The following is a 23,579-nucleotide window of genomic DNA, read 5'->3' on the forward strand; positions in this document are numbered from 1 at the left end:
TCATGCTGGCTGACGATCCTGGTTCCGCGCACCTGTCTCTACATCCGCCGTCGACCAAAACCGTGCCCAAGTGTTCCAGCAGCAACAAATCCAAACCTCCGTGCCGAAAATGAAGGAAAACCCGATCGTACGATCATTCTAGAATACTGATCGACGGGTTGAGCGGGATGAACATTCCAGCATTTGGAGCAAGCAAACATACACAGACTTATACTGACTTTGGCAAGGAAGTTCTAAAAAACCTCGGATGCCAGGTAGTTCCCTCTTTTAGGGATTTGGAGCCGTGAGATACCAGCAAAAGGACGGATTGGATGGGGAAAATCGTACGTCCACCATTACAATCTTCTCCCACAAGCAACGGTCCAGCCCACGCGAGATGCACACCAAACTAGTGATGGGTAACGTCGGCAAAAATTTGGAGTGGACACCGATAGTATCAGAACTGACTCCGGAAGGTAGGTCCGCCCAGCGTCGTTAGAAGTCGTCCGGAGTCGTCCAGAGTAGTTCGAAGTCATCCGGAGTCGCCTTGAAACATTCAAAGTCATCCAGAATCGCTTGGAGTTGTCCGGGTGCCGATTCCGGATGACTTCGAACGATTCTAGACAACTCTGGATGCCTCTGAGCTACTCGGGGCGCCTAGGGGCGTCTTTGGACAACTCTCAACGACTCCGAGCAACTTCCAGCGACTCCTTGAGTAATTCAAAGTCACCCAGAATCGCGTGAAGTCTTCCGGAGTTGTCCAAAATCGCCCAGAGGCCGATTCCGGATGACTTCGAACGACTCCGGGCAACTCTGGGAGACTCTGGGCATCTCTGGACAATTCCAGGCGACTCCGGACGACTCCGAACAACTGTCAACGACTCCCAACGACTCCGGACAACTTCGGATGACTCCAGAAAACTCAGGACGACTCTAGACAACTCTGGGAGACTCTGGGCGTCTCTGGACAACTCCAAAAACTCAGAATGACTCCAGACAACTCCGGCCGGAACTAGTGGTTCCCATTTTGCCGGAGGTGGAATCAGACTAACAATAATCGGAATCGGATCGTAGTCGTGGGTGTGCTCCAGAGAGCACACATCACTACACCAAACGCTTCATTGCACCAGACAGGCCGCGACGGCCCCAGGCCAGCCCAGCCCAGCTCAACCAGCCAACCGAGCCAGCTGCCAGCTTATAAATTGAGGGAACGTCCGGTCGCCAACGTGTGCATGTGCGAGAGCGAGCGAGAGCGAGACAGCGTTGGATATTTCACCCCTCAGCGCAAAACCAGGCAATGATGACCACACCAAGCATCGGCAGCGACACACACACACGCACAAGCTGCAGCACAAAGGCAGCGAGCGCGCGCTCGCACGACAAGGGGGAAACATTCCCAAGGCCCCGGGTAAAAACCCACCCCGCTGTAGTCGTCCCCGCGGTCGGTCGCGATGGGTTTCGCCATCATCGCCATCGTTGCCCCGTCGTGGTCGTGCCCGCCCGACTTGCTGCACACCAAAAACCGAAGGGATCGACACACCGTGCACGAGGCGGGAGGAAGACCGAAAAAAGACCGAGAAAAGCCCAAAAAAAACACGATACCGGGAGTTTGAAGGTGACCCAAAACGTGGACACGCTGCTGGTGTTTCGGAGTTTCGGCTTTCCTTTGCTCTGTAGACGGCCGCTGTGTGTGTGTGCTGAAGCGAAAAGGACGGACCGGTAACATCAATAACAGCAGCAGCAGAGGCACCCGGAGAAAACACGGCCTGGGCCGGGGCCCTTTTTGCCGATGCGGCCAAGAAAAGGGAGGGAGAAACTCCAAGTCCCAAGTTCCACCGATGGTGCCTGCACCCAACAACCACGACCGACCGACGACGACGATGATGATGGCAGATGGTCCTTTTTCCAAACTTCCTTTCGTCCGTTTCTCGCCAGCCTCCGCGCGCCGTCGTTTGGTTGTGGCTGTGTTCCCCCTTGGTATTTCGTACACACTTTGTGCTGCGCGCCTCTCCTTGGGCATATGCCTCTCCTTTCCTTCCCTTTTTGCTCGGTTGCTGGTATTGCATGCCAGCCCCTGTTGTGTGTGTGTGTGTGTCTGAGCGTCCCCTTCATTTTTCTTCGTTCACTTTCTTCGTGGCAGCGTCGTGGCAGCCACAAGGATCATTGCTCGGCGTTTTTGGGATCCCGTTGCGTGTAGCGCATGTGTCCGCTCGTTACCAGCGTCCCCTATTGCCCTGCAGGCCATTCCACACCCCCGTCTTCCCTCGGCATGCCTCCGAAAAGGACGTTTGCTCCCTTCTCGTCCGAAACACTGGTTCGATTTTTAGGGATATTTAGGATATTGGCTTGAGTGTGTGTGTGTGTCCCTTCCACCATCACCACCGCCAGAGGAAAAGAAACATCCATCACACTTGTCCCCGTGGACAGTGTGGGGGAATAGACCAGTGAAACCATGTCGAATCGCGAGAAAAAAGCAAAAAAAAGGGCAAAGAACAAACCGGCACATCCGCGGTCACAGATCTTTTCTTCTTAAAGAACTCACTACTACTACTACTTACAGGTCGGCATCGCGCGGAAAGCGGAAGTAGGACCGGATGTTGGCCTGGTTGAGCAGCTGCCGGTTGCGGCAGCCCAGGACGAGACAGTGGCTTCCGGAGATTTTGCCCATCTCCCTTTTCCGCTTTCTCTGGGGATTTTGGGCTGTAAAACGACCACTGTACAGACACACACACTTTGACACACACTTTGTCTCACTAAACACGCAATGAGGTGGAGAGGTGCACTACTTGTGGATTGACACTTTTGTTTGGACTCTCTTTGGATTGCTTCTTCTGCAACAAAATAGAACCACAACGACGGGATAAGCATCACTTGTTTGCTGGTGCAGGGGAACTGCTACACACACGCCGGGTGATCTCTTTTGTTGCCCCTTGTCACCATACAAACACTACTACTACTGCTACTACTGCTGCTGCTGCCTGTACTAAAGGGGCAAACACGATCGCCTGTGCGTGGCTGGAGCCTTCCAAAGGCCGAACCACGATCAACCTTCTCCAAAAGCCCGTGTCTTTGTACGAGTGTGTGTGGCTGGCAGGTCCCAGAGTCTCTTCCTTTGTCTTGCCACCGGGAAGCGGTGTGTGGGAGGGAGTGGGAGATGAGCGCGTGTGTGTTTGTGCGTGCCGTTTGACCGTGCGTCCCTTGTGTCCCGTGTGTATGCGTTTCTAGCCCAGCCGATAAATGGCCGTGGGGTGAGCAGATTTCCCTCTTTTTCTTCGTCTTCCCCCTGGGCCAGCAACGGTGCGTCGCTACCTCCTCCCCCACGTGTGTCCGGACCGGAACAAAGCACACGCACACACACGGTTCGCCCCTGCCCGTTGCTCTAACGACAACACCAAAGGCCCAAGTGGTTTCCAAAACTCGGCAAAGAGACGTGCGGGGGGAGGAGAGTTCCAAATACCCGATAGCCCCGTGCGGGTGTGTGTACGCGCTGCGGTTTCCGGTACACAGCACACACACACACACAAACAGGCACAAAACCACGGCTCAATTCAATGGGAATGGGGGGGGGGGGGAATGGGATGGTTGGTTCATGTGTTTTTTTTTCTTTGCTGCTTCCACGCATCGCTTTAATTCCATTCCATGAACGCACACACAAGCGCACACACACACACGAGCCACGGGTTCGCCCGGGATGCCCGGGATGGTGGACGGTCGGGCCCGGGATTTTGATTTCCAGTCCAAAGGACAAACTCCCTTTCTAGAAAAAAAGGGTGCCACAGTGTGTGCGTTCGGGGAAGCGTTGCAGATTGGGAGGAAGGAACAACAACGGGAAGCTGGGAAAAGTGGGAGAAATGTGGGATGACGCTTTCATCATCGGCTTGTGTGAGTGTGTGGGAGTGTTTTTTTCTGTTATCAATATCGATAATAATAATATTAGCCCGGTCCGAACGCACACGAACGCACACACACGCCCACAAAGCGTGTCCCGTAGATGGACGTCCCGTAACAGGACACAAAGGACCTACACACACACACGCGCGCGCGGACATTGGCTTCAACGCACAAACTAATTAGCCGATATAGGGAGCACGGGCTGTAGCTGCCACACACTTTAATTTCCAATACACGCGCTTTGCCACCGAACGCCGAACAGTGCACACGGTGCGAGGCGGACTCACACTATCAACACACACGACGCCCCCGATAAAGCGACGCACCAAACAGGGCACGTGAACGGTGACGGACAACACACCACACACCGGGACACCGTGTGTGTTAGAAAGCGAAAATTTCTGTTCCCACAAAACTGCCAACCTGCCCGGATTCACACAACTCACGGCACGGCCAACGGTTGTGCACGCTCTTTTGGTGCACCTTTAAACACACTTCCGTTCCGTAACGCACACCCCCCCTACACTTACGTTTGCGTTAGGGTACGACGCAGCGGCAACACTAAACACACCACGTACACACGGTTACACGGTTACGGCACGGCACGTCCGTTCGCTTCGAAGTGTGGAAAGAAAAAACACCGCTTTACACGAGCGACCGTCACAGCTGGCGTTGGTTTCAGGTGGCGCGCTCTCCCGAGCAAAGTGTCGTGCGGGTGCAAGAGTGAGAGTGAGAAAGAAAAACGGCGCTCGCAAGCCCTACGCGTGCAGGCGAGAGCGAGAGCGCGCGCGTGTGCCGGACCAGTCGGGAGAGCCCGAGGGACAAATGTTTTTGCAGGGCTCGTAGCCCCATTTGTTTATGGCGTACATGATAGAATTGTTTTTTAATCGCATTTTAAATGTATTGAATTAGAAAAACATACACATCGGCAACAAAATACTCTAATAGCATTCTGAAGCATGTTAAAATGCTACAAAAATCATTCTTTTCATAACAAAACAGTTCAAAGCAAACACTTTGCTGAACGAGTACGACCCCTGCACAACAAACGTTGGCGAGAGAAACGAAAACAACAGCGAGAGAGAGAGAATTTGCTTCATGAGAAATTGGTTAGATGCTGCAGGTACACGGTACACGACATCAGCGCTGATCATTGTGCAGAACGCTACAACAGTCGCAGCATATCGAACACTACATATTTAACCATTATTTGTAAACAATATTGAAAAAAATTACTGTTGAAATAAACTGCTCTTATAAAAAAGCTGGCTTTTTTAAACCTCATACAAGGCCAAACAGAATCAATTTCCATCCAGGCCCCCCTACATAGCATCGATGATTATCCGAATGTGAGGTACTAATAAGGCTCGGAGCCTAAAAGTCTTATTCTGTGGATTTGATGCACCATTTTATGCCGTTCTATGTATGTACTTTTTTTCAATAAGCAGAACAGCGTTAATACACTCTACAGCTAGGAAAAGCGCAACACAAACACGCAAGCCACAGCACTTCACCAGCAATCCGAAATGAAGTGATAATTCCTGCCAACAGATTACGGAGCGTTTTTCTCCAAAAAGCCTCCAGCTTTTACAACCGAACTGCTCGCGGGGTTTTACTTTTTCCAGTTAGTAAAGCAGATTGTAGCCGTTTGCCTGGACGTAGCCATTTCGCGATTAAAGTATTGCTAGGCCCAGCCGAGCGCCTGCCAGGAGCTACAGGAGGAACCAACCCTATTCTCCACAACGTGTGCCGATAACGCGTGTTCCCGCAATTCCAGCCATTTCCCTTTAAAACCCACCGGATCCCCTAGATCCCGGAACACGTCAATCGATAAATCACGGACGAACAACTCCAAGGGGGTGGAAAATGGTTTCCCCCTCCCCCCTTTCCTTGCCGCACCCTCGATGAGCAGCTCGCCCCAGCCAAAAAGCCGAACAGCTCGCTGACCCTAAATATCGATCGAATGTGCTACACACCAGCCCAGTTCCCAGCATTCCCAGTTCCCAACCGTAACAACCCACAGAATTTGGCCCTGCTGCGTCACACAGCACAGCCGCTCTATGTGCTAGGCGAGACAGGAGGGAAAAAATCTCCACCAACACACACGCGCATACACGCGTACCATGCCAGCCCGTCGCCACCCGCCGTGACCATCCAACATCCTCCAGAGGGGATGCTGTACCGACTATGAACGCGGGGACGACAGCCTAAAAGTATCCGTAAACCGACCCCTTGGCAAAAAGACATTCTCTAATGGCGCAGATGAAAGCAACCAGAAGGAAAGGGAGAGAGAGAGCGAAGGAAGGAAAAAAAACTTTTCCCTTTGTCCTCCCTAAAACTGGGCTTCAAAGAATGAAAGCAGTAACAACAACAAAAAAACTCTCCCAAAGATGATGCGCTTCGGCCACGGGACACGGGCTTGACGGGAATGGGGGGGGGGGGGGGGGGGGGGGGGTAAAACTTTACCAAGAACACAACCCTCGTCGAAAATGAATTCCTTGCACGGTAGAAAATGGGTTCCCCCTGCATTGAACCCGGAGTTTTGTGCCCCCTCCTCGGCAGGGCAGAGATCCCTGGAATGGAGGTAAAAAGTCCACCAGATTTCCCAGGCTGTTTCTCCGACGCTCGTTGCTAGAACCGCACGGAGTCAACGGAAGCGTCCTGCCGTCGCCACCGCCGATTACTCACCATCATGGTTTTATGGTTGACTTTAGAAGGAGCGGTGAGGTGGAAGAAGCTGGGTCATCGTGCAAAACTGGACTGGTAGAAGAAAGCAAAAACACCCACCCAAACCAACGGAACAGCCTTGGACGATGATCCAAGGGCTTTTGCTCGGTTGTCGTAGCAACGGGACGGCGATGGTCGGAGCAGGTCGGTGTCGGAGGCGACGATTCTGTCGAAGGAAAACTTCAACCAAGAGCCCTGTTTGTGCTGCTGTGTTTGTGGAATGCCCCTGACAGGTTGCAGTGGGCAAGGGAGTCTCTTCGGATGTAATATCAACGGCGAAGTAAGTAATGAGAGCAAGATAATACACGAGCATTCTCCTTCAAGTCAAGATATTCCCGGGCGTTTGGAGCGTTGAGGCGAAATTCTAAAGAATTTTGAGACACGTGCCAACCTGACATGAGAACCTGAAAAACTTGGCTGATATCATCAGTTTCTCATGGGTCGGAGGGGTAGGAACAGGAGCACCGAAAAAATCAGAGTGTAGCGTGGGTTGAAGAAGCTTTCGCCTTAGCCGCCGCTGCTGCTTCTTAGCTGGGGCGGTTTGCTTATCGATCGAAATTCCGCCAGTTCCGAGGCAACTTTCGAGTACTTGGCCCTGTTCCTATGGCAGCCCGTTGCGGTTAAATCCGGGCAAAAACATCTTGCACCCACAGCCACGAGTAAAAATGCCCTTCCAAGGAAAATAGCTCCCCAATCGTTCGGTACTTACATGACAACATCCTTCGGGAAGCAGTACAAGCTGCAGCAGGGGCTCCGGCTGTTGGTGCAACCTTTCACCGAACAGTAGGATGGTGGCATGGTGACGACGACGGCAGGGTTTGCTGATCTTCTCCGACACCGCACACTGGATTACACTGCAGCAAGCGAACCAACCTGTTGGTAGGAGTTTTTTTCTTCTTCTCCTTCTTCTCTCACTCTAGAACTTTCCACTTCGAACTGGTGGCGTGCGCGCTTGAGGCAGCTGTGGTCAATATGTTTGTTCAAAAAATTGCAAAACCGACAGCGCTAGGGCAGCAAAAACAGGAAGAAGAAGAAACGTAAACCTTCTCATCCACTTCAACCTCCTCCGATGACGACACCGGAAAATACACACACATACACAAAAGTCAGCGTGAAAAAAGCCGAAGCCAAGGGAACGACGTTGGGGGAGACACGTCGCTGCCTGGATTACTCGGCCGCAACGGAACTCAAGTCCCACTGCCCCAGGAAAAGGTACAGAAATATCTTCGCACGAGCTTCTATTTCACCATTTCCACCGTCCACCACCGCCGTCCATCACTTCCACACATACAGACGGCTGGACTCTGTGCCGAGATACTTCGCGAGAACTAACTGCGGCACGGGAATTGGCACGGTACGGGGCAATGTGACTTTGGATACACTGATCTCTGCTTTCGCTGGGAATGGAGGTTAAATCGTAATTCGTTGGTTGATTTTTTGATACAGATTTCCACCACTGAGCCTCACACACACACTCACAGCACTGCGGCCGTTACACAGAAGATCTGGAAGTGAACTGACTGACGGGCAGGCTGATGATTTCACCTCAGTTCCTCAGCGATTGCTAGGATCTTGCTACCCTAATGAGCAGGTGCTAGCAATAAAACAGCTACTCTCCCAGTGCTCTGCTTCCCTTTAGCTCTGCTTCAATCCAAAAAAAGCAGTTGGCGTGGAGTGGCAATACGGCCGGGTTGACACACAGTCTACTTGTGAGTCTCTGTCAGCGAGCGCGACCACTAAGCCATTGAAGAAGAACCGCCCCGGCGTGGGATGATGATGATGATGATGATGCTGTGGCGTCTCCATGCGGTGTCGCGGTGCCGTGCGCGACGCATTTTCCAACGCCGTGGACGGCGAAGAACGGTGAAAAGTTATTTCCACCCATCGCCCCTGAAGTGGGGGATGTACTAGAATGCTCTCTCTCTTTCTCTCTCGCTCTCGCTCTTCTACGAGCACAGCGAGTGCAGTTTTGCGTGTGCTGACGTTAGTCGGTGCACAGGGGTAATCACACTTTTCACAAATTCAGAACCTCACGATTAATTGATGCTTTTTTTTGTATGTCCTCACTGATTGGTTTAAATTTTCACTTTCAGTATGAAGCACAAAGAACTTCGGTACACTATCGATTTGGACCACATCACACGGACCAGCAGTGTGTCCCTCCGTCTAAGACGACCAACGCAACATCTCTAGACGTCTTGCATTTTTTTGTTTTTGATTGTGTGAACTCTGGCTCCGAACGGTTTCAGAAAACAGATGATTATTACGAGCTGGCCGCCCTTGTCCACACACACACACACACACACACACACACTGGTAGTGTTAGTGAACTCGGGAAAAATCGGGGGAAAACAAACAAAACAACGAAATATGTGTCACCGTACAGCCGTACCCCGTACCTTCTGTCTGGGGGTTGTGATTTCCCTAGCGCAGTGCACTCGAGGGGCAACGCTAAATCGACCTCAGAGCAACGGAATCGAATGAGCTCATCCCGCGATGTATGTGGGAATGGAAAATGGCCAGCCTTTCGAAATGCACTTGGCCGTGTGTTACTCGAACCGGATCGCACGGGCTATATGCTACAAGCACGTTTCGCAGGGCCTACTACCAGCTGCCCAGGACACGCAGCCGGAGTGCTGCTTCAGCTAGAATTCGTTGACGTTTTGATCGTCCGTTTTCTCTTGGGCGGAATTTGTATTTCCCCACCCGACAACCACTTTTGACTTTTCGGAGGGGAAATTTTCCGATTTTCATCTTCAGCCCAGAGACAGGTTGTTGTTCGCGTGAAGTCGCGCACACACCATCAAAATACGCAGAGCAGGCGACGACGACGACGATTGTGTTTATTTGATTTTCCCCGCACAAATACACTCACAAGGAGCAGCGACATGCATTTGTGTTGGTGCAGCGCGTTGGCTCGAGTGTACGAGTGAAAGTGAGAAAAACGCCGGCAGTGTACAACCAGCTGAGTGGCTGGGAAAATCCCCCAGATAGCGAGAGAGAAAACAACTCGTCGGTGAACATTCGTGAAAAGCTGTAGACGTGTGTTCGCTTATTTTTTATACCCACCCAAATACCTCTTTATTGCCTCTCTTCGTGAGTTTAAAGGGTCCACTTTTCCCTTTCCGTGTTAACAAAAAATTTCGTATAATAATGATAAAAAGTTTCGAAAAAATTGTTCGCGTAAGATAATATTGTAATAAAGGTACTGCCACAACCGTCGCGGGCTCCTAGTCGATCATCTTCCGGATCATGTAGTTCAGGATGCCACCGTTGCGGAAGTACTCTAGGTCAACCTCCGTGTCGAAGCGCACGATCACCTCGAACTGCTTGCCACAGTCCGTGCTGACCGGGATGCGTTCGTGCGGCTTGCAGCTCTCCGGAATCGCAATGCTAAACAGCTCCTGCCCCGTCAGTCCCAAGCTTTCCGCGTTCTGGCCGGCCAGATACTGCAGCGGCACAATGCCCATCCCGACCAGGTTCGAGCGGTGAATGCGCTCGTACGATTCCGCAATAACCGCCTTAATGCCGAGCAGGTACGGACCCTTCGCCGCCCAGTCACGGCTCGATCCACTGCCATAATCCTTGCCAACGAGCGCAATTAGCGGCGTTCCCTCGCCAGCATACCGCTGCGCACAGTCAAACACGTCCATCTCCTCCCCACTCGGGATGTGCAGGGTGCGCGGTCCTGGCCGCGGAACCAGCTTGTTCACCAGCCGAATGTTGGCGAACGTACCGCGCGCCATAATATCGTCATTTCCGCGCCGCGAACCGTACGAGTTGAAGTCGCGCGGTGTTAGCCCCCGGTCGGACAGGAACCGTGCGGCCGGGCTGTTGCGTGCGATCGAACCGGCCGGCGAGATGTGATCGGTCGTGACGGAATCGCCCAGATTCAGCAGCGCCCGCGCGTTGACGATGTTTCCGATCTTGGGCAGGTCGCGCGTCATGCCGTCGAAGAACGGCGGCCGCTTGATGTACGTCGACTGGGTGTCCCACGGGTACAGCTTGCCGGTCGGTGCGTTCAGCCCCTGCCAGGAGTCCGACCCCAGCTCCACCTTTTCGTACACATCGCGGAACATGGCGGGAATTACGTGCTTCTGCTCGACGGTTTGAATTTCCGCGCGCGTTGGCCAGATGTCGCGCAAAAACACGGCCGAACCGTCCGGACGCGTACCGAGCGGTTGCTTCTCGAAATCGATGTCGACCGTGCCGGCCAGTGCGTACGCGATCACGAGCAGCGGACTGGCCAGATAGTTGGCGCGCGTGTTCGGGTGAATGCGGCCCTCGAAGTTGCGGTTGCCGGACAGCACGCCGCAGCACACGAGATTGTTCTTCTCGATCGTGTTCGCCACATTGTCGTCCAGCGGGCCCGAGTTACCGATACAGGTCATGCAACCGTACCCGACCACATTGAAGCCGAGCTCTTCCAGCGCCGGAATGACGCCCGACTCCTTCAGATAGTACGTCACGACACCGCTGCCTGGGGAAAGGGAAGTTTTGATGTATGGGGCCACCTTCAGGCCCGCCTCGACCGCTTTCTTTGCCAGCAGGCCCGCACCGAGCATTACGGACGGGTTGCTCGTGTTGGTGCAGGACGTGATGGCCGCAATGACGACCGAACCGTGCCGCAACGCGTACGTCTTGCCGTCCGTCCAGCTGAAGCTACCCTCGGCACTCATTTCCGCCTCCGGCACGGCGAATCCCTTGAAGCCGACCTTGCTCACCAAACACTGGCGGAAGTCCTGCTGCATCTCGCTGACGGCCACCCGGTCATGGGGCCGCTTCGGCCCAGAAACGGACGTAACAACGCTCGCCAGATCCAGCTCGACGATCTGCGTAAAGACCGGATCCTGCTCGGCATTGCCGAAATCGCGCAGCTGATCCGTCGCCTTCAGGTACGCCTCGATCACGCGCACCTTCTCCTCCGCCCGGTTCGTCTGGCGCAGATAGTCCAGCGCGTTCTTGTCCACCGGGAAATAACCGACCGTGGCACCGTACTCCGGGCACATGTTGCTGATGGTGGCCCGATCCGCAATGGACAGTTCGCTCACGCCCGGGCCAAAGAACTCAACGAACTTCCCCACCACACCGATCTGGCGCAGATGCTTCGTGATGGTCAGCACAAGATCGGTGGACGTGACGAGCGGGTTCAGCTTGCCCACCAGCTTGTAGCCGATCACCTCCGGCAGCAGCATCGAGATCGCCTGACCGAGCATAACCGCCTCGGCTTCGATGCCACCGACACCCCATCCCACCACACCGAGCCCATTGATCATGGTGGTGTGCGAGTCCGTGCCGACGACACTGTCCGGGTACAGCATCCGCGCTGCGCCCTCCTTCGCCGCGTCCTGAAACACGACGCGCGCCAAATACTCCAGATTGACCTGGTGCACGATGCCCGAGCCGGGCGGAATGATGAGCATGTTGTTGAACGCCTTCGCTCCCCACTTCAGAAACGTGAACCGCTCCTTGTTGCGCTCGAACTCCAGATCCTGATTCTTGGCCAGCGCGTCCTCGCTGCGCGCAAAGTCCACCTGCACCGAGTGGTCGATCACCAGATCGGACGGGCAGATGGGATTGATGCGGTCGGGGTCGCCGCCGAGCTTCAGCACGGCGTCACGCATGGCCGCAAAATCGACCACCGCCGGGACGCCGGTAAAGTCCTGCAGGATGACGCGGGCCGGCTTGAACGGGATCTCCAGCTCGTCGTCGGAGGTCGGCGTACCCTTCAGCTGCTTCCATCGCAGGATGCCCCGCACGTCCTTTTCCAGCACCTGGAAGTTGTCGCAGTTCCGGACGGCCGACTCGAGCAGCACGCGCACACTGTACGGTAGTTCGCCTGAATGGAGGACGCAACAAGCAAGAATCAATCAAAAAGGAACATATTTGTCAAACTCAATTCCACTTACGATACTCCGGGAATGAGGCAATGTCGAAATAGTGGAATGTTTCGCCATTGACGTTGATCTCCTTCAGCAAACTCTGGAATGGATTAGCACCTGGCAGGCAGTTTGGAAAAAAGGGAGAGAAACAGGGTATTAGATTAAACTAGGTGATAACGAACCATGTCCCAAAACACTTCCACTTTCATTGACAAGCCTCCAACCCATCGGAAGCAATCAAAGCAACACAACACGATCCACAACGTCATTACGCAACGTCTCCTCGACCCCTTGCGCCCCCCAGATCAGACCGATTGTGTGTTCGCTTGAATGGCTCTGCCAACTTTGTCTTTTTTTTGCCCTGCGTCTTTTGCTTGTACAGTTCCCTAATTAATCCCCGATCGTGTTATCTGTGATCTGGAGAAGCTTCATGCCCACGGCAATAGGACGGGGGTCGCCATCATCATTGGTCGCTGCTGCGCTATCACTACTCCGACTCTCGCAGTGTCCACTCTTATCGGAGTTTCAGTTCGAGCAGTGGGAAAACACCCCGGAATGTTCTACCGCCGCCGTATGCACTTGAACCGCGGATGTGTGCTTATCGCGCCAATTGGAGGTTCTTTTCTCTGTTTTTTTGGCAGAATTTTAGCTTAATTTTCACTGTTTCATCTACTTACCGGCCATCTTTACTGCGGTTGTTTACTGCGCCTTTTGCGAACGAATCCGGAATTGCAGCGGAATTACACAAACACCAGGTGGATGATCTTTGCAGGCTACTGCGCGACACTTGATGACGTTGTACGGTTAACGGAAGGGGAGAAACAGTAATGGGCGACTAAATTAGACGGCCAAATGCTTTTCTCACCAGCACGAAGGCACGGCACTTCTGTGTCCGTTTAGAAAGTGACCAGTTTTTGTTGTCCAACGCGATGCGGCGTCAGAACAGCGGGTACGTGCACTGCCTACCGGTTTGACGTTTGACGCACGTTGACGTTTGTGTTTGAATTTGTTCGGTGATTAATGCGATGTGTTTATGAGTACAAATCGATTCGAAAACGTTATTATTATCGCTGAAATGTTGAAAATAAATTAATCCATAAATTTAAATTGCTTCGGAAAGTATTCATGCTTTCAAAAATAAAACTTGGCGTTGAAATCTGCAGCACAGGGTGTTTCGGTAATTCCGTCCCAACAGTTTGACATTACGTCAAAGACGCTTCTTCTTCTTCTTCCCGTTTTCGGTCGCAGTTGTTCGTGAGATTACAAATGAAAACAATATTCTGCTGGGTAGGCGTAAATTAAGTGAAAAATTCTTGCTTATGTAGCACCCGAAACTGCGCCACAATGAATCACACACTGTTGTACAGTATTACGCTAGTGATAGTATTCCATGTAGCCACTACACAGGTAGGAATAATATGGCATTAACAAGCGCCCTGCGTAAACAGGGGGTGCACAACGTCATCAAGGGGAAGGCAGTGTTCTTAATCTCATTTTTCCCCCCTTTTCTTTTCCCAGAGCCAATCGTACGAAGATAAACGGTGCAAATGCATCTGCCCGAGCTTCAAGACGGCGGACAACACCACGCAGGAGGGAACCGACCGGATGCTCATAATCGATAATGTCCCACCGAACAAGTGCAACTGCGACGGTGTCATCCTGCCCCGGCTGGTGGGCAAAATCAAGGGCAAGGGGCAGGAGATCTGTCCGCGGTGCGATTGCAAGTACGAGAATCGCAACACGACCATCATCAAGGTAGGCCGAGATAGAATGCTTGAAGGGGGGATTGGAAAAACAAATACGATAGCATCTTCTCGCTTGGGGTTGAACCTCCCTCCTTCTCTCATAACAAAGCTCGTTTGTTTGTTTGCCTCTTGCAGGTGGTGGTCATCATTGTGATATGGATCATTTCGCTGCTCGTTATCTACATGCTGTTCCTGATGTGTTTGGATCCACTGCTGAACAAGCGCGTGAAAGCGAACTACCAGGAGCACACGAACGAAGATGTGATTATCGCCAGTGATAGTATCAGCGGGTCGCCGGCGGGCGGCACCACTGCTAGCATTAATAGTGGGGCGTCGTCGCGCCTGTTTCGCGACACGTATAGAAATAAGTACAGCGGAAGCTTCGTAACAACGACGATTGCGGCCCGTTCGGGCGACAGCGACGAGGGTAGCGAGAGTGAGGTGGACTTTTTGGCCCCGCACCATCGCACCCAAGCATACGGCGATCGTGAGCGGGTCCGCTTGATAAGTGATTGAGGGGCCTTCTTGTGAAGGCCCCGACAGCAGCGGACGGCGACGACTATCGTCGTTGTTACGAAATGTTCCTACCACCAGACAGACATGGACGCAGACATTCCCCGACTCACTACACACACACACACACACACACACACACACCAGTCTGGACTGCCATTTATTCCACTTTCCGATGCCCGGAATAAAAACAAAGCGTATCTGTTTCATTTTATAATTTCGTACCCGTTTATAATTTCATACCGTTTTTGTGTTAAATTTTGGGCTTTTACACTAACTCCCATTATTAGAGCTCATACCCCCTCGTCTGCTGTTACTAACACAAACTGTGAAGGGAGAATCGGTGGGATTTGTGTGTTTGGTTTCGTTTGTCTTGTTTTTGTCTTCCACCCCAACCAATAATCGTGTCTTAAACTGATGACGAATTATCTCTCTCTACTTTCTTGCAGGACGACACCGCCGTCACCGTGGGCAATGGGCAGGATATGCACGTGCGGGAGAATAACGTGCTGAACCGGGTCGGCCACCAGCAGGACAAGTGGAAGCGACAGGTACGGGAGCAGCGACGCAACATCTACGACCGGCACACGATGCTGAACTGAGAAAAATCACGGTCAGTGACGACGAGCCAAAACGAGTAAACTCATCCATCACAACACGCCGAATGTGCAATGTTTTGTATTTCCGATGATCTGCAAAAGCTTTAGGAAGACGGGCAGCGGTTATTCCATGTTTTTTACCCCAAAAGCATTGTGTCCGGACAAGCTTATTACTGGAAGATGATGAACTAAAAGCTACTTTTGTTTTTTTTTGGTAATTTATGTATTGTTGTGTTGAGTCGCTAACCCGTATCCCGAATGTAATAACTGTGGCCGGAGAACGTGCGATATGAGTGCGGGTCCGGTCGGTTGAAGAATAAACCTAATTAGACTTTATAGATTGTATGCCGCCTAGAGTGTTTTTTCCGTCCTTCAGTAATGTTTGTAGACTAACTTCATTAACTTACGATGATGTCCTGTGTCCTCGCCACACATGTTGCTAATCATACAATTCAACGTTGTGATCGAAGAGCAAACGATTAAAAAAGATTAATGCACACAGCAACACAACAAATAGAAGACCACCGCTGAGTAAACAAGTTGGAAGAAAATTATGAAAAAAAGAAACTCCCGATGTGCCTCCTGTGAGAATCGAACTCACGACCGCTGGTTTACAAGACCAGCGCTCTGCCTACTGAGCTAAAGAGGCATGTGATAGGGAGAAGGTTACATCTATTTATAAACATTGCTCAGCCTGTGTGAATGAGTCACATCAAAGGTTGAAACGTTCTACGATAGGTTCTCTTACTGTGAACGCCTCAACTCGCTGTTAGAAGATTAATTTGATTGTTATTCTACATGGAAGCAATATTTCAATTATACCCTAAATGTTCTGAGCCAATTCCATGTTTTCCTTTATCTTCTCTCAGGCATGCAGAGCATTTTTGTTGTGAACGCTTTGTTAGAGAAGGTGTGTGTATTTGTGCCTTTTTTTGTTCGCGTTGTGTTTCACTATGTAACGAGTAAAACAATGATGATAATTGTTTTTTGTTGGATGATGTTTGTCGAACGAGTCTGAAAATACATTCTTTAACATTCCGATTCCGATGTTCAGACACCTACCGTCCGAGGGGTTGAAAGCTAGTCCGTATAGCCAAACTTTGGATTATGTATTGACATATGATTCCACTCTGCACGAACAGGGATGTCCGGATAAGAGTTTTGTACAGGAGAGCCTATATTAACCCTCATAGATGTTTCGGATCCTATCCCATTGCAGCCTCCGCCGGTCCATGGCTTTCCAAAGACGTACGATGCATGTAAACAGGATGATAACCCACGCAGCGTAAATAGCATGTGATGTGAGAGCAGTTTTCTCTTTCCATATGGAAATAGTTCCATCCGTTGTTCTAGTACACAGTATATATAGCGCGTCTAAAGAATAAAACACCGCGATGTAATATATTTAAGCACTGTGTTGAAAAGAAATCAAATTAGCGGTTATGAAATGAAGAAAGTGAACAACGACCCGGGAACATTAGTCGTGAAATTATAAAAAAGCTTCTAGCGCCCAACGTGGGGCTCGAACCCACGACCCTGAGATTAAGAGTCTCATGCTCTACCGACTGAGCTAGCCGGGCGTCGTTGAGGAGAGGGCGCTCATAGCCCTACAGTTTATACCAGTCTGCTCAACGGTGCTTCGAGAGTTCATGAATCGGTCGGGTACTCCCGCACAGACTGATGGAATTTGATGCGTTCCGAAATCTTTGCTTTCCACGATTGATCCCACGGCGATTCTAATGTGGTCCCACGGATTGTCCCACGGTGGAGGGCACACAACATCAAACCTGTGTGTAATGAGAGACACAATTTCCCTACCAAAATCGAGAGACCGATCGCTCAATAGTATCAGGCGCACAGGATGGGAAGAGTGACCGGGGACACGATGTGTGTACCCATCCACCCCGCTGGCAAGCTCAAACCCATGGATGAGTGGTACCGGTGCGGCAGTAGCACCCCGGTTGTGTGACCAACTCATTTCGAGTGGCTGGTGGCGGAGAAAACCTTCCGCCATCACCCTCTGTGCGGGACCGATTGCGCACCGCGTATCAATGCGTTACCAAGGGAGGGCTGCCCGCTTCCTTACCCTGTGGGACGCGAGTGCGCGAATGAGAGATGAGAACGAGTTCCGAACACACGACGGGGTTTGGCACATGCGGACGGCGCGCCGCAGTCCATGGTGGCCGCGGTGGCGGCCGGGATGGGTCTCCGTCGGCGAAGGGAGAAGCGGTCACCCGAAGCGGCACCGAGAGTGGCCTTAGCTGGGTTGTGAGCGGGCAATCGAGAGTTCTCCTCCTGTCTGAGATAGAGATAAAATGCGCGGAAACACCTCTTGAGTGTTTTGAGGGGTTACTTTACTATAGTTTAAAGTAGAAAAGGTAAATCAGTAAATAAAATTAAATTGTATTTCTTGTACTGTATGAATAACGGTTGTTTGATGCTTTAAACTCGATTTATTACTACAAATCCATGTTTACGATTTTAAACCTTTTCTATTGCTCTCCTTCACAGATCCGGGGTAAAGTCCGAGTTCGCCTCAATCCAGTCTAGATAGTAGGTAACGCGGGCAAACACCGTCGGAATGCCATTGTCACAACCGCCCGCCGAACCAAAGGAAACGACACCCACCTGCAAGCTTTCCCCGTTATCCTGCACCGTCAGTGGGCCACCGGAGTCACTGTTGCAGGCCGAACGACCTCCATCACCCGACTGGCAGACGTTCTGTGGCTCGATCAGCCACTCAAATCCACTCCACGCGGCCCGACAGTCCGCGTTAGTTATGATGGGATTCAGTACGTAGTTGAGCACATCGGAAAGCCCTGGGTTAGCGGTCGAGTACACACCGTACCCGGACACGGTACCCATCAGCCCGGCAAAGGTACGCGTATCGGACCGGCCCGGCAGACGGATCGGTTGAATCCGGTCCGTGTACAGGATCGGTTCGTCTAGCCGCACCACCGCAATGTCATTGCGCACGTCGAACAGATCGTACCCGGGATGGCCAATGACTCCGCTCGCGCTGAACGTGATGCGCTGCTGGGACGGTTCCTCGATCATGCGGTTGTGGGCGCCCAGGATGGCGGTACCGTTGGCGACGGGCGTACTAGCATCGACCCCGATGTAGACACAGTGTGCCGCCGTTAGGACGTAGCGTTGGGTAATGATTGAGGCACCACATAGGCCAACACCGCTGTTGAACTGCCCAAGTAGGGCCACTTGATAGGGGAACTGACCGGGGCGTGCTTCTTGTCCGTTAACGATGCGACGGTTGGGAGTGTTTTGTGTCGCGGTGGTTGGTGTGCGGAAGTGAGCTTTGATGTGATCGAACTCCTCGATCGGACGCACCTCGGACCAGTCGATTCCGAACGAGGAAGAAGAAGAGGTGGTGGGGAGTGGTGAAACACCGTGAAGCAGTGCCAGAAGGCCTACCAGCGTGAGTGAAATTACACACTTCATCTTTGGATGACAATAGGGATTGGAGCTCGGAGGGGTTGCCCGAGTGATGCGATCAACCAATGGCTGAAGGTGTGCTTTTATACCAAATTCGCTGCTTATCACTTGAACTTTGCGATAAAGATTCGTCCAAAATTGGCCCACAATGGAAGTCACGTGCGATAAGTCCCCGCCTGATAAAAGCGTTAAATCAAAGGAAGATTTCATTGGGAATGCCCTTTCGGGGAAAAACGTCCAGGAACGGAACTTTACTTCGAAAAGATTGATAAAAATAGAACCAGAAAGCGCGTGCCAGTGGCCGATCGGGATGATAAAAATCCCAAGGGAATTCCAATGATGCCAGCGTGTCATACTGGGGGCATTCCCCATGGGAAAAGCGAAGGAATTGAGATAAGAGCGCCTCTCCCTTTCGAATGTTGTAAAACAAGCGGGTAAAGGTAATCAAACGTGTGTAAGCAAAACCCACGATTTTTAGACCAATTTCCTCTTCTTGTTCTAAGCGGCCACCTGCCAAGGTCTTAAAAACAAGCTTACCTTAGCTTCTGTCTCAGTCAAATAAATCCCAAGGCCTCAGACTCAAAATCAAGGCCGCGGTTAACACAGTCCATCGATTTCGTCCGGCCTTGCAAGAGCCGGTACGCCTGTCGAATAGTCAACAAGGCAACTAGGATTGATGTTTGAAATAAGAACACAGATGTGACATGTTGTTAGGACATGTTCTATAGACGCCTTTATCACGTTACGTCCCAGTGAATGATAGGTTCTTGGGAGCAACGAGCTCTGATTCTGAACCGTCTCCGACAATTGTTAGTTTGATCACACCTCTAGCGAAAACCGAACTACCAGTTACGCTAGGAGTTGGATTCGTCTCGGGTTGTAATCATCTGGAATCAGAGTAAGCCGGAGTTTTCGGTATTGAAGGCTGAAGACTCCAGCCGGCCCCAAATAAGGCTGTCCCGCTAGTCTAGTCCCAACAGATTGGTTTTAAACCACTGACAATGAATTAGTTACTTCCATTAGATGTCCCAATTCTCTTGTGCAAAATAAGCCTCAAGAATGCGATTATGATCTTGTCCTTGAATAACAAATCCTCCAAGTGTGCCAAGTTCGTTCTTTGGCCCTCTTTAGAAGTCATGCGTTCTTCTTTTTAAAGGGAATTCATCCCGTCCATAGATGATGCTGTCATGACTGTTCGCTTAGCACTGCGTTGGAGCCTTAAAAGAATCTTTTTAACTAAATTCCAGGTCTAGTCCGCTAAGCAGAAATACACTCACACATTCTCTCTGCCATTCCCAAAACCCGTGAATTGTGGTTCAGTTGTGCAAGCACTGTCCAAAAACCTGTATTGCAGTACGAAATCCTGAGACAGAGAACTGAACGTGGGATGTGTTTGCACAGCTGCCCCATCCGCAAGCACAGTAGACGTGTATGGTCCCCCGCAGAAGCGTTCTATTGCAGAAGCATTGAACAGTTTTGAAAACAAGAAGGCACGTTTAGACCGTGCTCTTGCCTTGTGCGGATATCGAATATTGGCAACGAATCGGTGTTGCCGTGCTAGATACATTCAGGAGCCATGTACGCGTTGGCTGTGTCTGTTGCGTTGGCCTGCATCGTACTGCAGGTTGGTATATTGAAGGGTGGTGGATGGTGATCGCGTGATCTTAATACGCTTCAATTCCTCCGTGCAGGTCGCGTATTCCCGTCCCGACTTTGGCATCCGGGGCACGATCGATGGGGTGAGCAATGTCAACTCGCGAGCCATCCTGGTGAAGGAGTACTTTCTGCGTGTGAACGACTACATTATACCGGACCAGAAGAGTGACATTGCGACGCTGCGTGATGCGGCTAAAACGCTGCAGGCGATCGGTCAGTCGGTGAACAACCTCGGACCGGCCCTGATGGATGCACTGACGACCGCCACGGACAACGACAGTGGGGATGTTAATGCGACGTTCGCGCTGATCAACATGGCTCGGTTAAACTTCGAGGGCTACGTTGAAATCAATCTAAACGAACAGATCCTCAACTTGAACACGCTACTGGGCATGCATGTGCGCGATCAGCTGGTGGACGATTTCTATCACATCTCCAACCGACTGGCCGCGGTGAACAACACGCTCGGTCAGCTGCAGTCGGCAGTTGTGGCGGCAAACAACGCAGCCGGCGGGGGCCCTGTGTCGCAGGATCTGATTAAACAGTTTGTGAATGCCGATCTGGTGGCTCAGCTGTCCCGCCATCTCACCCTGCTCGCCTACCGCATTCCCGTGCTGACGTACACCGTGACCTCCTCGCTGGAGAACATTGAGCAGGCGGACGCGTACTACTACGGGCTGGTGCAGGACTCGGACCGTGTGCTGAACGAGATCGAAACGTCGGGCGACGAGTTCAACATGCTCGCGGGCAACTACTCCCTGCTCGTGGAGCAACAGATGAACCAACTGATTGCCGATTACAAACCGGAACTGTCGCTCGCGAACGATTCGGCTACCGCGCTGAACGTGACCGCTCTTGCGACGGTCGTAACCAACCTGAAGAACGTGACGGACGCCAAACTGGCCGAAACGCTGAAAGCCTACAAGGACCTGTACCTGCCCGCCATTCTAGCGCTGTCGAAGCTGCTGCCCATCGAGTCGAACTTCTCCTTCCTGACGGGCGAAAATCCGGCCGCAGTGCTGGTAGGGGTGCTGATTGCGAACGGTCCCTTTTCGCGGTTCTGCTTCTGGAAGTACTCGAGCCTGCTGCACAACATTCTGCTCACGTCCAACTTTGCCGCCGAGTGCTACGATCGCGAGTACAACCGGTTGAGCACGCTGCAGCAGGCGCTTCTGCTGCAGATCGAGCTGATCTCGTACAGTCTGGAGATCGTGAACCCGTACTCGGTGGTGTGTGGGTTCCTGCCACCATCCGTCGCCCTGCGGACGGAACAGTGCGCGAACGAGGTGAGAGCGAGAGATGGTATCTCGTAGCCTTTTTTTAAATATTGGATTGTTATATATAATGTTATTTTTCTTTTCTTTTTTTTCGTTACACAAGATCGCATCCTACTTCAACATAATTTCGAACGATTTTAGCAGTAAGCTGGGGGCGTTCGTTAATCTGACCTCCATTGAGCTTAATGCTAGCAAGCAGCGACTGAGCGTATGTTGGTCGGCCAAGATACAGTCCACGTTTGTCAAGTACCAGACGCTCATTCCGGAAATAAGAAACTGCTCCTTGACCGGTCCCGAACTGTAGATGACAGAGACGGTGTAAAATAAGCATTAAAGCAAACGGATTTCTGCTAAATATTGGTGTGTATGTGTGTTCGATTTTCGTCTCTTCTGCTTTGTTGGACTACCGATTGTAGTTGACGCTGGTAGCTGTTTTGATGACCGATCGATCATCAACGTTCGGTCGTTGTGATCGATGATTCATGAATCATATTAAAGGTTATTTTTTGTGAACATCTGTTAATTTGGCTTAGTTACAGGATAGTACAAACAATTTTGGAGCTATTCAATACCTTCAGAATACTAACAAAGGTGCTAATTGACACAGGTTTCATGGAAATTCACAAGAGAGACTAATTATAACTAACCGTTAACGGAAGTGAAACTGCTTATAATGCTATACGGAGATACTGGGACTAATTCTAATCCTTTTGCGGCATTGTATCTGTTTTTTCCTCCATTTCATACCTTGATCTGATCCCTTGCCAGTCCTAAAACTGAACCAATACCATTTCTGGAACTTATGCAGATCCCATACTGCGGAACAAAAATCCCAACATCGTACGGGTCTAGAAACTGTAACTGATCTATAAGGTCCCTAGAACTGCTCCAGCTCACTGTATCTATCCTATAAATATATCCAAACCCATACTGGTCCTAGAACTGAACCGGAACCGATACCTGTCTTGGAATTGATTTTGAACCCACACCGTTTCTGGAACTGATGTTTAACCCATGTCGGTCCTGAAACTGCTCCCTATTTTGTTTCCGAACTTAAATATGTACAAATCCAGTATATAATTCTTGAATTCATCTGTATCAAGAGATTTGGAACGTACTAACGTAACGAAGGAACAGTTCAACACGGTACGCAACACCTAATATGATTATGTTGACAAGCCAGTGACGTTCGCGAAGCCCAAGCTCGATACTAAAATTACGCAGCGCAAGCATGCAAAGCTCATGCTCACTATCCTTTGCTTCCGGTCTTGCGTTCGGAACGTGACCTATAAATAACCGTGCGTCCTTAGCATATTTCCCTCCAAGCTCCGAACATAGTGCACGGCTCGGGCTATATACAGGCAACGGAACGACGTTACACGCAAAGCTGTTTATGTTCGCAAAAGCATTATCGCCACGGACCAACCAATTCCCTGCCGAAAAGTTCCGATCGAAAGAGGAGTTTTTGGTGCTTAATTCGCACTATTTGCAAGCTGTTTATGTGAGGCGCTGGTTTGAAACTTTGTGCCACTTTTGGTCTGAGGTGGGGGTTAGATGTGGCTCCTGGCGCGGTGGGGCGATGGTGGTTGGTTGGTTGAAGCGGATAAGCGGATCATAATTTTCCCGATGCCGTTCTCGCTTCAAAGCTACCACCATCACGAGCCCGCAGTCCACACAGAAAGCAAAGGTCTCTCACTTCACTCACTCGCTGTGCTCATCACTCATCATCATCATCATCCTGTGGCTGTGTGCTCATCTCAGTTGCGAGCGACAAGTTCGTTGTGGCGTTGGATGATATGTGGCTGTTGGGATATGGTGGGGTACATAAATAAAACATTCATCCTCTATCCTCGGAGACAT

The 23,579-nt window shown here is 51.2% G+C and overlaps 5 protein-coding genes and 2 non-coding genes across 14 annotated transcripts in view; 2 read left to right on the forward strand and 5 right to left on the reverse strand.

The window, feature by feature from the left end:
* The window catches only part of LOC5666931 (probable WRKY transcription factor protein 1), a 29,093-nt gene extending 19,927 nt beyond the window's left edge, over positions 1 to 9,166 (reverse strand). Inside the window, exons 1-2 of one of the 7 annotated variants that reach the window (XM_061663744.1) lie at positions 4,401 to 4,623; positions 2,538 to 2,810 (exon numbers count right to left, since the gene is read on the reverse strand). In XM_061663744.1, coding sequence (XP_061519728.1) covers positions 2,538 to 2,647 — 110 coding nt within the window. In that variant the 5' untranslated portion in view covers positions 2,648 to 2,810; positions 4,401 to 4,623. Of the gene's footprint in view, positions 1 to 2,537; positions 2,811 to 4,089; positions 4,624 to 7,306 lie in introns of those variants that run through there. The other 6 variants (XM_061663745.1, XM_061663748.1, XM_061663749.1 and 3 more) reach the window with 6 other exon arrangements.
* Positions 9,167 to 9,649: 483 nt separating this feature from the next.
* On the reverse strand, positions 9,650 to 13,466 carry LOC1269890 (cytoplasmic aconitate hydratase). Its single transcript, XM_308544.5, has 3 exons — positions 13,157 to 13,466; positions 12,507 to 12,596; positions 9,650 to 12,436 (listed from the first exon to the last, which is right to left on the reverse strand). Exons 1-3 carry the CDS (start codon positions 13,161 to 13,163, stop codon positions 9,828 to 9,830), a joined length of 2,706 nt encoding a protein of 901 aa, XP_308544.5. The 5' UTR covers positions 13,164 to 13,466; the 3' UTR covers positions 9,650 to 9,827.
* A 198-nt stretch (positions 13,467 to 13,664) lies between these two features.
* LOC1269889 (uncharacterized protein CG1161) lies at positions 13,665 to 15,681 on the forward strand. Of its 2 annotated transcripts, XM_308543.5 has the most exons (4): positions 13,665 to 13,886; positions 13,998 to 14,234; positions 14,360 to 14,485; positions 15,187 to 15,681. In XM_308543.5, the coding sequence occupies exons 1-4, from the start codon at positions 13,824 to 13,826 to the stop codon at positions 15,337 to 15,339; spliced, it is 579 nt and encodes a 192-aa protein (XP_308543.5). In that variant the 5' UTR covers positions 13,665 to 13,823; the 3' UTR covers positions 15,340 to 15,681. The 2 variants fall into 2 exon arrangements, with proteins under 2 accessions (XP_308543.5, XP_061519736.1); XM_061663752.1 differs by having other exon boundaries at positions 13,691 to 13,886; positions 14,360 to 15,681.
* Positions 15,682 to 15,912: 231 nt separating this feature from the next.
* Positions 15,913 to 15,985, reverse strand: Trnat-ugu (transfer RNA threonine (anticodon UGU)). The gene has a single exon. It is a non-coding gene; the product is annotated as a tRNA-Thr (tRNA).
* An 858-nt stretch (positions 15,986 to 16,843) lies between these two features.
* Positions 16,844 to 16,916, reverse strand: Trnak-cuu (transfer RNA lysine (anticodon CUU)). Its single transcript has one exon. It is a non-coding gene; the product is annotated as a tRNA-Lys (tRNA).
* Positions 16,917 to 17,732: 816 nt separating this feature from the next.
* Positions 17,733 to 18,792, reverse strand: LOC3290331 (brachyurin). Its single transcript, XM_564960.4, has one exon. It carries the CDS (start codon positions 18,790 to 18,792, stop codon positions 17,842 to 17,844), a length of 951 nt encoding a protein of 316 aa, XP_564960.4. The 3' UTR covers positions 17,733 to 17,841.
* On the forward strand, positions 18,475 to 22,074 carry LOC5666924 (uncharacterized). Its single transcript, XM_001687927.2, has 3 exons — positions 18,475 to 20,410; positions 20,478 to 21,728; positions 21,823 to 22,074. The coding sequence occupies exons 1-3, from the start codon at positions 20,363 to 20,365 to the stop codon at positions 22,021 to 22,023; spliced, it is 1,500 nt and encodes a 499-aa protein (XP_001687979.2). The 5' UTR covers positions 18,475 to 20,362; the 3' UTR covers positions 22,024 to 22,074.
* The last annotated feature ends 1,505 nt before the right edge of the window (positions 22,075 to 23,579 follow it).

Source organism: Anopheles gambiae, chromosome 2, assembly GCF_943734735.2.
Source record: "Anopheles gambiae chromosome 2, idAnoGambNW_F1_1, whole genome shotgun sequence".
Lineage (NCBI taxonomy): Eukaryota > Metazoa > Arthropoda > Insecta > Diptera > Culicidae > Anopheles > Anopheles gambiae.

Excerpts from the sequence above, each read along its gene's own strand:
- LOC1269890 (XM_308544.5), bottom strand. Across the intron at positions 12,437-12,506 it reads TGCCTCATTCCCGGAGTATC|GCGAACTACCGTACAGTGTG; the intron begins GTAAGTGGAATT and ends TCCTCCATTCAG.
- LOC1269889 (XM_061663752.1), top strand. The coding sequence starts at position 13,824 with ATGAATCACACACTGTTGTACAGTATTACGCTAGTGATAGTATTCCAT. Across the intron at positions 13,887-13,997 it reads TCCATGTAGCCACTACACAG|AGCCAATCGTACGAAGATAA; the intron begins GTAGGAATAATA and ends TTCTTTTCCCAG. Across the intron at positions 14,235-14,359 it reads GCAACACGACCATCATCAAG|GTGGTGGTCATCATTGTGAT; the intron begins GTAGGCCGAGAT and ends TGCCTCTTGCAG.
- LOC3290331 (XM_564960.4), bottom strand. The coding sequence starts at position 18,792 with ATGAAGTGTGTAATTTCACTCACGCTGGTAGGCCTTCTGGCACTGCTT.
- LOC5666924 (XM_001687927.2), top strand. The coding sequence starts at position 20,363 with ATGTACGCGTTGGCTGTGTCTGTTGCGTTGGCCTGCATCGTACTGCAG. Across the intron at positions 20,411-20,477 it reads TGGCCTGCATCGTACTGCAG|GTCGCGTATTCCCGTCCCGA; the intron begins GTTGGTATATTG and ends TCCTCCGTGCAG. Across the intron at positions 21,729-21,822 it reads CGGAACAGTGCGCGAACGAG|ATCGCATCCTACTTCAACAT; the intron begins GTGAGAGCGAGA and ends TCGTTACACAAG.